The sequence below is a fragment of the Carassius auratus genome, chromosome 6 (assembly GCF_003368295.1).
Source record: "Carassius auratus strain Wakin chromosome 6, ASM336829v1, whole genome shotgun sequence".
Lineage (NCBI taxonomy): Eukaryota > Metazoa > Chordata > Actinopteri > Cypriniformes > Cyprinidae > Carassius > Carassius auratus.
The window spans coordinates 11,183,928-11,197,023 of record NC_039248.1 but is presented as its reverse complement, the minus strand read 5'-3'; the positions used below and the strand labels follow the sequence as shown (position 1 = coordinate 11,197,023).

Sequence of the window (13,096 nt, the reverse complement as noted above, 5' to 3'; positions counted from 1 at the left end):
GCGTTATAAAATACACCGAATTTGTGATCAGCACTTCAGGTTCATTCTTAATATGATTTGCAATCTGTCACGGAAGCTTTTTACAGAGAGCTTTTCACCACAATGGCCCGCTTTGCAGAGAGCAATGACCCTAGTGTGGAAATAGAGCTGCAAGCTTCTTTTCAAAGGAAGAGCAGAAGGGTTGTCGTTTAAAGAGGAGGGTAATGCAGGTTTTCAAAAAGCGGGAGATGATAGCTTTTCACACCATACAAGAAGCACGTCACCCCAGATTCTAATGTGAATCAGATCCATTCACACTCAGATTTTCTTAATAGGGTACAGCTTTGGAGAGAATGAGGGGGAAATGGATTTTCTTTCTAAACATTATGGAATTTCACTTCCTCAGACAAAGTTGCTGTAGCTGGTTGAGCATGATGCTAGCAACAACAGCGTGGTGTGTCATGGATTAGAATCCTAGGAAATGCATGACCAGATCAAAATGCTTAAGTTAAATATATGGATAAAAACATCTACCATAAAAGTCTGGGGTCACTAAGATTGTCCAATGTTTAAGTCTCTTAAGTTCACCTAAGCTGCATTTATTTGATAAAAAAAAAAAAAAAAAAAAAACAATAGAAACTGTATAACTGTGAAACATTATCATAGTTTAAAATATTTGCTTTCTATTCTGACATTTTATATTTTTGTGAGGCTGAAGCTGAATTTTCGGCAGTCGTTTCTCCAATCTTCAGTGCCACACGATCCTTCAGAAATCATACTAATATGCTGATTTGGAGCTAAAGAATAATTTTCTTATTAAATTTAGTGTTGACAGCTGTGCTGCTTAATATTTTTTTCTTTGGAATGAGGTGTTTGCATTGCTACATATATTTTGAAACGTATGATAAATTTAATGCATCCTTGCTGAATAAAAGTATTACTTTCTAAAATAATAATAATAATAATAATAATAATAAATAAATAAATAATAAGATTAATAATAATAATAATAATAATAACTGTACTGACCCTAACATTATATACTGGTAATAATTATATTAATTAATTAATTATAATAATTAATTAATTAATATTAATATGCACAGCTTGAATGCAATATATGCCACTTTAGATGAAAGCAACTGCCAAACTAATTTCCTTTTACCAAACACTACATTAAACCATAAATTTGACCTTGTAATTCCTCAAATGAAACTCTGTGAATAAAAAAAAAAAAGTTGTAGCTGTTAAAATATGATGATAGACATGCCAAGGTTATGAATTTGGTTTCAAGGGAATGCATGCATGATTAATAAAATACCTTGAATTTTTTTAATAAAAGTGTCTGCCAATGGATACATATAAATACAAGATCTGCACATAATAATAAAAAGCATAACTTGTATGCAGTGTTTGCCACTTTGGATAAAAGCTTCTGCCAAATTGATTTCCTCTAACCGAACATTATGTTAAACAGTAATTCTGAAGTTAACCTTATAATTCCACAGATGGAATTCTGTGAATGAGAAAAAGTTCATGTAGCCGGTAGAATATTGTGGCAGCATCTCCAGGTTCAGGCATTTGGTTCTGTGGAATGCATGAATGGCTAATGCCTTGAATGCTCTGAATAAAAGTGCCAAATGCATAACATGTAAAAGCAAGACCCACACATAATAATAACATTTATAGCTTGAATGCAGTGTATGTTGCTTTTGTTAAAAGCAATCACAAGGTAATGATTTGACTCCCAGGAAATAAACATACAGAGTTTGTATATTTGCTTTAGATGAACGTATCTTTCAAATGAATTTGTATGTTCTAATGGTGGCTTTGTTGCGTATTCACAGTCCAGTTCCCAGGATAAGCTGGAGACGAACCAGTGATGTTTCGTTCCCAAGCAAAGTCAAACTGAAAAATTCTAACGCCATTCTGGAGATTCCAAGTTTTCAACAAGAGGACACAGGGACATATGAGTGCATAGCAGAAAACAGTCGTGGAAAGAATGCTGCGAGGGGTCGTATGTCTTTCCATGGTGAGTTGTTCTTATTCACTCATGATTTCTAGTTTGTTTTAGTTTTTAGTTTTTTTTCAGCCTTTTACACTTATCACAAAGAACCTTGTCAATATACAATGTTCCTTCAATTTATTGTTATATATATATATATATATATATATATATATATATATATATATATATATATATATATATATATATATATATATATATATATATATATATATATATATATGTATGTATGTGTGTGTGTGCATTTCTTCAACTTCTGGAATTTGTTCTTTGATTTGCTGACAATTCAGCTTTGTCTCATGAAGCTTTACAGTCATTTGAAAAAAAAAAAAAAAAGAGAAAAAAAAAATATAACTGTTGCCATATGGCATTTCTGCACTGCATTGAAACTGCAGTAATAAATCAGATAGTGGCATTGGTTATGTTACTGCAGTTATTTATTCATTTGGAGGTGTTTTATAGAATGCAAATTGCATTTATGCAAAAGAGCATTATGATTTGTGTTTTGTCTGTAGAGAAAAATTAACACGGGATAAGTTATTGTAGCTTATTTCAGTCAACTGTGTAAATATCAGTTTATTAAAACAACACATTTATGAAGATAAGTATGAGATGCATTTAAAAATCTAATTTAAAGTTGTACATTAGAGCTAAAATTTAAATTAAAGCTGTTAAATTGTATTATTTATTACTTTATTTTATTTGATTGTAAGTTTTAGGTGATTCTATAGGGGTTTGTAAAGTTCTAAACTACCTTGAGTGCCATAATTATGACACTTTTCCACTGTCATTATGCCCCGTGAAACTGCACTCGACCTCGCAATGCCATTTGTGTCATAACTCACAGTGAGATCGGCACAACCAGTGTCTCATTTGACTCGTGTCCTTGAGAGACATGACATTTCATGATGCAAGTGATTGTGACCTTCTGCAATGAGCACCTCATTGTAGAAGGTCACGGTGGCATTCCATAAAAAGTCAAGCATAATCTGAGATGTATGGCGTTGTTGTATTAATAATTCTATACCCTTTGCACCCTTAATAAGATCTAACAAGCATTTGGCAGTCTTTTGGGGCTTTCTGTGTTTGCACTGACTGCCTGAAATACAATTCTGTAGGATAAATGAAAACGGGAGTTTGCCTTGTCAAAGTAGATTTTCTGTTCCACTATTAGACTTCCTGCAAAAAACAAGCAGTTTAAAAAGCACTGGATTGGTGTCGGTCTTAAAGGATTCGAAATCCTAGGCCTTTTAAATTAACATTTGTGGGGAGAAATGCAATCATATGAATTTGTTAATTGAACTCAAGACTCGTGGCAGTGGAGTGTTTGCCAGCAGAAAGGATAATAAAGCTTCAAGAAGGAGGTCAAAGGATTTGTAGCATGGAATGGAGCATGTGCCTGTAGTGTGATAAAATTGACATATTCACCGAGCGTCTCACTTCAGTCGTTAGATTCATATTCACATGGCTCTTGTGAAATGGGTCGTCTATTGTTTGTTTTTGTGGGAACGTCAAGCATGCTCTCAGTATTATACAGACTAGCGAGTGGGTGTATGGCAAGCCATTTGGAGCTGGTGAAACAGCTTATGTGATTCTAATTTTGCAGCCTTTTCTGATAATGATAATTAATAATCAGAATCGTAAAGGGGTTCTGGGGTCGCACTGTGTGATTTGAGCTATCTGAGTGGGTTAGGATTTGCTGCAAAAGTATGTTATCAAGTAAATTTGAAGTAATAGTTCATACATACACTGATGAAAATAACAAGAAGAAATGATACTTTAGCACCAAATCAGCATTTTAGAAGGATTTCTAAAGGACCATGTGACATTGAAGACTGGAGAAAATTCAGCTTTGCTATTACATAAATAAATAATTTTAAAAGAAAATCAAATAGAACACGGTTATATTAAATAGTAATAATAATTTGCATTATTGCTGTTTTTATTGATTTTTCTGCAATAATAAAGGGACCTCTTTAAAGAACATTATAAAATATTACACACCCTAAACATTTGATAGTAGGGTATATTTTGTCTTTTACTTTTAAAAATGACCCTTAGGGTGAGAAATTTTTCAATATTTGGTGAACTTTTGCTTTAATTGTTCCTGTCATCTAGGCCTTTGAATTTTTCAGTCTTGGGCAATATGGCTTGTCTTAATTTGCAAGTGGCATTTACTTTTTGTGCGTTCTATCCATCATCGATCCTACTTTCATTTTCTTATTTATTCATATGCTCTCTTTCCTTAGCCACCCCTCATTGGCTGCAGACGATGATGGACAAATCATTGTCCATTGAGGAGAATCTGTTTTGGGAATGCAAAGCCAATGGGAAACCAAAACCCTCGTACAGCTGGCTGAAGAATGGAGAAACTCTTATATCAGAGGTACTTTGCGGTTTCTGAAAGGCCTTAATGAGACTGAAAGCTTTATCTCCACCCACTTTAGTTCAAGGTCATTGCAAACATAAATTCTCATTGCTGATATAAAAGTGAGGCAAAAAAAGAAGCCAACAGCTGTTTAAGTAGGAGAGACTCCCATCAACAAATATCAGCAGTTCTAAGGCAGCAGAAAGACTCCATTAGATGTGACCTGCATTCAAGCCGAGAGTGACCCGTGCTGTACCTCCTCCCCACCCCTCCATCACACTTCATGTCAATCTCTCCTTGTGACTCTTTGTGCTGAGTTCAGCCCTTAAGAACAGCCGATAGGCTTAAATGTCTGCTATTCCATTAGCAGGACCATCAGCTCAACACCTCCCTACCTGTCTCACATACTTTTCCGACTGGGTGCCCATGCCAAATAAATTGGCCATTAGTATTTCACTGCTATGTTCAACATTTCTTTTCTGTTCATTGAAGCAGGGGGTCAGCATTTTTCTTTATTCTCTTTTATAACCTCCTCCACCCTCTCTTAACCCGTCCTTAGATGTTCAACTCTACGTACTTTCAAAGTTCGAGTGCAGCCGTGTTTTTGAAAAAAATCTGTCATTCATGGTGAGAAAATGGAAGGAGTACACATTAAATTGGTTATCAGCCAATACTTTGTTAGATATATTTGTTATTAAATCTTAAAATATCAATTTTCATACTGAATAATAGAATTATTAGAGAGGGTGTGTGAGAAAAACAACTGGAAAACTAGTCCTGTCAGAATAGGGCTTAAGTTTACCTTTATATATGTATGTGTATATATATATATATATATATATATATATATATATATATATACTGTACCATCTTTTTATAGTTTTAGTTAATTGAACGACGGATCCAATTCATATTTAGCAACTAGAATGTCATAGAAACTTGACACTGGTCTATTTCGACTTGGGCCAGTAAGCAACCATCTAATCAAGCAGCCCAGCAATGCCCTAGCAACCGCATAGCAACCATTTGTTTGTTTTTATGTCTACAGGGCAGAGTGCAAATAGAGAACGGCGCTCTCTCAATCTCCTCACTAAACCTCTCAGATGGCGGGATGTATCAGTGTGTGGCAGAGAACAAGCATGGCATCATTTATTCCAGCGCCGAACTGATGGTGCTTGGTACGACCTCTTTGTTTTCACTGCCTGCTTTACATCCTTCATTTGAATGCTACAACTATATTGTGTAGTCACAGACCAGGCTCAAATTACAAGGCAGCACTGGAAACATTAATCTGATTGAGTGCGCCATTGTAACACTTAAATTTCTCCAGAATTGATTGTGAAATTATGTCTGTGCATGCTGAAATCCATTCATTTTAATCACGACACATTGGCCAGTATTGTGCGTACAAGGCCAGTTTCAAATAAATGGTGTCTATTGAAGACACGGCAGAGAGTGGCACAGCAAAAATGTAAGTTTTAGTTTAAGACAAATGGCCTGGAAGAAGCCAGTGGAAGCAGACAGCTCTATTTGTTAAGTCCTTTAGACTTTTATAAAAGGCTTTCTTCCTTTTTTTGCTAGAGGCTGTTTGAACGTCAATTGCTGTTCATCACAGATTCCATTGAGGCTTTAAGTGTGAGTCTGAGGAAAAAATCTCTCTGTCTCTTACAGCCTCTGCTCCCAGCTTCTCCCAGAATCCTTTGAGCCGAGTGCTTAAGGCTCGCTCGGGTAGTGACGTTAGCTTAGATTGCAGGCCACATGCTTCGCCCAGAGCCATTAGCCTGTGGAAAAGAGGGACTGAGATACTGCAAAGAAGCGAAAGGTATTTAGCTTTGGAATTTATATTTTATCACACTGAAGCCATGTGAGTCTTTGTGATGCTAATAAATTATCCATTACCTTCAGGATTTCTCTCTTCCCAAATGGGACTCTTAAGATTGCCAACGTAACTAAGCGAGATGGAGGTACTTACACATGCATCGCTAAAAATCAATTTGGCACAGCTAGCACAACAGGAAGACTGATAATCACAGGTAAGTTATTGTGTTTTTCAGATCAATGTTGGTTGTTTAGAGCATACTGAGGTTCGAATTCGGCTTGCAACATTCTCCACTCTTTATTCACAGCCCCATTTTTTTTATCTATTACTACAAAAAATAACAAGAAGCCAGACAAAAGAAGTATTTTTTGTTTTGTTTTATTGTCCTAACAATTTCTTTGTTGAAAAATAAAATACAAAGCTGATCCATCTCTCTCGAAATAGTCTTGGAAAAGTAGATTTGGATGAATAACAGCTTTATTTATTTTTTTCAGTGCAGACAATGCTCTGTCCGGTCCACTCATATTGTTGACTCAGATACTGTATTCTTGATGGTTGAACCATGATTAGCTTTGAATGAAATCCCACATCTGGCACATATCATGATGCATTGCTTCTGCTGTTTCAAGAGATGTATTAGCCAACTGACAACTCCATTCTTCTAAGTTTCTGTTGTCACTGCTGTCAGCCTTTCAAGTCAAAAAATCACAAAGCGTAAGATTTGTTTTATATAATCAAGCACACTGAGAAGTCCTACACAATGGCGCTACACTATCTCAAGACAAATGGCTTTTGTTATCAAGTCTCCATGTCTAAAAGTTAAGACATCTTTTCAAACTCCTATTTAAGGAATAGTTCGTCCAAAACTGTTAATTCTGTCATCTTTTACTCATCCTCAAGTCATTCCAAACTCGAATGTTTTTTTTTCCTTTCTTCTGTGGAACACAAAACAAGAAAATATGAAGAACATACTGCACATTATTTTTAATGTTATTACAGTGAATGCTGACTTTAGCTTTAAAGCTTAAGAAAAGGACACAAAACAACCACATTTAATTAGTTGATATGAATCATGCTGTATTTTAAGCCTGTATGTCGTAGCTCATAGTTTTTTTTTTTTTTTTTCTTGACTATATCAGTGAAATGGAACTGGGCATTAAGTTCAACTTGAGAAGTCATTACGATTTGTAAATGAATTATTCAGTTTGTAAACCACATAAACTGATTTATTTATTGCAATTTATTATAAAATTGCATCCATTCACAGATCAAACATAGATACTTCAATGAATAGTTTCTGTAGATTTCCAGTAGAGCATGGCTCTAGCAAAACTAAAGTTACGTATTCAAAATTGAATAATCAAATGTAAAATAACAATGCATTGTGTGGTTTTACATATAGTGAGTGCATAAGGCGATTCTTATTTTCGAACCCTTTTTATTTTTTTGATCGTGCTTTTGTGGCTATTTCTTGTTTATTGTAATTGCATGAAAAAAAATTCTCCTTTTGTGATTTGGAACAAAATGAAACTGAGTAAACAGCAGGCTTTTCTTTTTTGGGGTGAACTGTCACTTTAAGAGAGTCTTCTATGTTGTGGATGGTATAACATTCTCTTCTCGTGTGTTCTGTGTAGTTCATGTACCCTCTTGCTTCAGTCTTCCACACACCCCAGTCCATGTTTCACTAATTACTCATTGTTAAGGTCATCTGTAATTGCTCTAGCCATTATCCGTGTGGATTGTTATCTCCTCATTAAGCTATAGGATGAATGTTATTCCTCACTTTTATTCTTCGTTATGTAGGTTACGGGTTTAATCGGCAGTATTTTCATGGTAAATCAGAAGAAACTCATTAGCTTTATACCATAGAGGCCTCTGTGTGTGTCCATACGTCTTTTATGGGGTTTCTCTTTCTTTTCCTTCCATGCATTTTCTTTCATTATGTTTTTTTCATGCACCAGCAGTTGACCACCTTAATGTAATTTAATTAAAATGACCTTTCCCTCACAAAGTGTCTTCAGTCAACTGTATTCTGCTCACAGAAGACATGCTGCCAATTCATTTGGCTCTTATTAAAACCCACTTTATGTTCTTCTCAAATTAATAGCCCCCATATGGAAAGTATAGTAAGTGTAGTACCTACTGTAGAAATTAAGATTATTTATTACAGCAATAAACCAGCGTAGAATGTGGTACAGCCTACTGTTCATCAGGACAACAGAAATGTAGTAACATATTGTTACAAAGAAGTTATTTTAAAAAGAAGTTTGGTTTTTACACAAAAACATTTTAATTTTCCCCTCTCACTTTCTTTTCCAAATGTGGCACATCCTTGTATTATAAATACATGTGTAGTTCATTATTTGTGTAGAATCTTGGGTTAAGGGGGGATTTTTTTATTATTTTCAGCTATAGTTTATTGTTACATTTTGTTATTTTGTCAATTATATTCATATAATGCCTATTGTATACTATGTATATTTCTAACAGTATTTCTAAATAATTTTTGTTTTTAAGTGTTAGTTCACCCAAAGATAAAGTTTCTGTCACCCTCATATTGTCAGAGTCTGTCCTGTGTTTTGAGTGTTTGATTTCTTTCCAGGTGTACCCGTGTATTGTGTTCATTTGCCCCAGGTGTTTCCTGTGTTGTTTCATTAGTCCCAGTTGTTCCTTTTCCTCCCAATTGTCAGAGAGAGGAATCAGAGAGCTTTCTGACACTCCATAGACAGCAAGGATATTTCCACGATAAACACACAGAAATGTCGGCCATCAATAAAATAATAAAATAGTTCATGTGACATCAGGGCTTCAACCGTAATTTTACGAAGCTACGAGAATACTTTTTGTGCGCAAAGTAAATAATAACAGCATGTGTGTACTTTCTACTGAATGTAATATTACATTTGATTACGTTTATGGGGTAATTTCCAAAATGGTGGAAGATAGTAAATCTGGGAGAGGACTTGAGAAAGCTATTATTTTTTTCTTTGTGCACAAGAAGTATTTTTTGCAGATTCGTAAAATTACGGTTGAACCCCTGATGTCAGATGGACTACTTTACTGATGTTTTTGCTAAGTTTCTGTGCATTGATCATGGTAATATTATTCCTAAAAGTTTTTCCTGTGGCTCAATTGGTAGAGCATTGCGTTAGCAGATAAAAGTGTCTACAAAATGCATAAATTTAATTTAAAATGTAAGTTTAATATCCTTGCTGTCTATGCAGGGTCAGAGAGCTCTCAGATTTCTTCAAAAATATCTTAATTAGATGAGCGATGGTCTTACAGGATCGGAACAACATGAGAGTGAGTAATTGATGACATAATTTTTGGGTGAACTATCCCTTTAATTAGAGCTTGTTGCAGAGCATTTGAATATTATAAAGCAGAATAATTATGAAGCCATGTGTAGGGATCATGCCTATGATGCTTTAACATGCTTCCTCCTGTGCCAGCTCAATAGATAAAAAATAAATATAAAAAAGATTATCTTTTTATTTGCCTGGCTACAGAAGTGGTTTTCTCGCCTCAGAGCTAAACTGACAGACTGTGTTGACACTGTAACTAACAGAGCCCACGAGGATCAGCCAGGGCCCCAGCAGCACAGAGATCACGGTGGGTGAGAGCATCGTGCTGCCCTGCCAGGTGACTGCCGATCCAGCCTTGGAAGTGGCCTTCTCCTGGGCCTTCAACGGTCAGCCCATTGATTTCCATCAGGACGCCGACCACTTCGAGCGAGTGGGAGGGGTGAGTATTGTGGTTTTAGGGCTGTATTGCAACCTCAGCACCCTCATCCCACACCACCACCTCCAGCCATGCAATATTTATAGGGAACATTTCTCTGAAAAAAACAGGATTTTCCTTGCTGTTTTGAAAAATAGGGGGTTTGATGTACTGTGTAGACATAATCTAACCTTCAGAAATCTTTTATGAAATCTGCAAACATGTCTGCAGTCTTTTTAATTGTAAAGCTCTGAAATGAATGACTGGGTTTCAATTAGAGATATGACTTTCTTTCATAATAAATAAATAAATGCTGCAGAAATGTAGAATATGGACATTTTAATTAATTACAAAGAAATTTGACATAAGAATTCTGTAAATTAAAATGCAAGTTGTATTTATTTATTTTATTTATTTTTTGACAAATTCAAAGATAAATTAGAGCATTTATTTGATCTGAGTAGGAGTTTCAGATGAATTAGTTTTCGTTATTTGTGCTCATCATTTGAATCAAACCAAAGAACCCGGCGTGTAATAAAGGCCGTCTTATTGAATAGATCTGAAACACAAGCACTTGAAGTAGTAACTGGGTTTTAATCTAATCATTGTGCTGGACAGGAGCAAGCCATTGGGTCTTTGAATGCTCTCTCTCAAAGAGACTTGCCTGCCATTATGTCTGTAGTTTGAAATTGGATTCTTAGAATAAATTTTGCCATCTTGTTCTGGGTTATTCCATCATTGACCTACACTGAATGTGAATCATTCAACATGTATAACAAACAGCTGCTCTCTAAAGAGTGAACCAGGGAAACAGGCCAGATCAATTAGGAGTCTTGTTCTCATTTTACCCTTCCAGTTTCACAGGACATTTTACATCTCAGGGGAGACAATTCTTATTGCCACAAGAATCCAGTGAATTGAAACGTTGCCTTGAGAAACGCTTTGTGTTGTGTCGCATTCCCTTTTAGTTGTTTTGGTTTAGATTTCCCTTTGGTTGCCTGGGGGTTTGAACAAATAAGTAACTTTTGATCATTTTCTTTCAAGTATTTGAAACCTGAGCACAGACTAAGATAATTTTTGAAAAGCACAGGACTAGAACTACTGGTCAGTTCATAACTTCTTGAATTTAAAGAGCCAGTAAGATGAAAATTCTAAGCTTCCTATCACCTAAAGTCCTGTACATTAGGTTTAAATCCATCCAAGGTTAAAAAACATTGTCATTTTGTCAAAATATCATTTTAAAATTACATCAATTCTCAGAGATCCCCAAACAGTTCGCACAAAGCTGTTCAAAAGATTCAGTTTCTTTAAACCCCACCTTTCGTTGGCATACTGTGTTCTGATTGGTCAACTAACATAGGTTTGATTGGTTGTTCCGCACACAACTTCATGGTAAACAATGCGTTAGTAACTTTTTGGGGTGAATTATGTCTTATTCCTCTCATCGCGAAGCAAAATAAAAAGTAAAATAAAAAACTTGAACAGTCTCGCTGCTTTTTCGTCTGTGTGGGTGTATTCAAGCCGCGCGCTTCAGTTTGAATCTGAATAGCGCATTCAGCGTGGGGGCGTGGTCACATTAGATATAATGAAGGGAGACGTGAAAAACGGATCGCGTTGTTTTCATATGGATTACTTTATCACAGAATATCTGTTAGCAGCACTTGTTTAGTTTTAAAGAAGACATGTCAAGCTTTCTATAGATATCTCTCTCATGTCTCTTCGTTGAGTATTCACGGAGTTACACTTCATTTTAATGACGTGTTTGTAAATGAAGATCAGCGCAGAGAAAGGCTGCAGACAGCACACATACTGATAAGATGCTCGGGAGAAAACGGGCACATAACTTCATAATCATACTTCGCGTTGTGATTCGGAAATGCTCGTTGGTCTAAATAAAGTTGGTAATGAACCCTCTTTTATGGCCAAACACTTTGAAAATCCCGCTGTACTCACCGAGATTAGAAAAGCAGTCATCAGTGAAATGTTGTGAACACAACAAGGATTTGTTGTACTGCTCTGGTATTGTGGTAAAAATGAATTTTAGCTATTGGTTCTTCTGCTCTTCATTCTTTGGCAGTGAAAATAAAACAAACTTGCCTTTACAATTAAAAACACACTGTCTCCTCGACATGATGATATCACACCAACCAGAGCGTCTGTTGGCAGGTCAGAGTTCCGTTTCTCCCAAGACATTAGGCGGAGATTATTATGCAAAGTGTTCCTAGTGACGTACATAGAGATTTGGGGCAAACGATTTGAAATCTATAACGACTCGTTTCAGCGATTCAGAGTCGACTCCTTACTTTAGAAGCCAATAACTTTATAAATCGTGTACTTTTTGGTTTAATTACTTTGCACATTGTTTACACTGATGGACAGCTACATCATACACTGTAATACAGGTAATTTTTTATTTCCCATCTGTGTGGCTTTTTAATTCACTAGAAAATGCTATTTCAATTAAATCATAATGTATATTTAGCTTCTCTAATTAAATAAAACTAGTATAAAAATAAAAACCTAAATATAAATATATATATATATATCTTTTTTTTTTACAGCTTTGTCCCATTTTCATGATCTTAATTCATGCCCCTCAAACCCACAGCCAAGCCTTACCTTTTATTGTCAGTGGCTATGTTAAGTTAATACTTGGGACTTCTTTCAAGGGCAATTTCAAATGACATTGACAGATGCAGATGTGAGTTATAATGAGATATGGTTTTCACAGATTCACACTTCCTCTGTACCCAAAGATTGTCTTCCTTCTCAACAGCCTCTGATGGGTGCATTATAATAATTAAACATCACCCGCTCTGCAATCCTATCATCCAATCCTGAAATTTTGGAATCTGTCCAATGAATGGGCTCTCTTTTTGATATTGATTGAGTTTAAGCCATTTTTCATAGGAATTGAACTCGAGGGAGAGGAAATCCTTTTATTTTATTTTTATTTTTTTAGGGCTTAAAGTGCATTAGATACTTAACATGTACTATTACAGTAGTGCTCTGTGGTTTGGGACTGGTGGACCACTAGAGACTTAAATGAGGTATACAGGATTCAGCTTGTATGAACTTCTGGATGTTCTTTATTAAAAGTCAGCGAGAAACAGTGGTATAAATTGTGTCAGAAAACCTACTTTATTTTATTTTATTCCTTTAATGGGAAAAGTAGTATAAATGA

At 35.5% G+C, this 13,096-nt stretch overlaps 1 protein-coding gene across 1 annotated transcript in view; it reads left to right on the top strand.

The window, feature by feature from the left end:
* The window catches only part of LOC113096346 (contactin-3), a 57,157-nt gene that overhangs the window by 28,127 nt on the left and 15,934 nt on the right, over nt 1–13,096 (top strand). The window contains exons 8-13 of the mRNA XM_026261718.1: nt 1,827–2,011; nt 4,255–4,391; nt 5,422–5,551; nt 6,045–6,195; nt 6,279–6,406; nt 9,761–9,936. Coding sequence (XP_026117503.1) covers nt 1,827–2,011; nt 4,255–4,391; nt 5,422–5,551; nt 6,045–6,195; nt 6,279–6,406; nt 9,761–9,936 — 907 coding nt within the window. The remainder of the gene's footprint in view (nt 1–1,826; nt 2,012–4,254; nt 4,392–5,421; nt 5,552–6,044; nt 6,196–6,278; nt 6,407–9,760; nt 9,937–13,096) is intronic.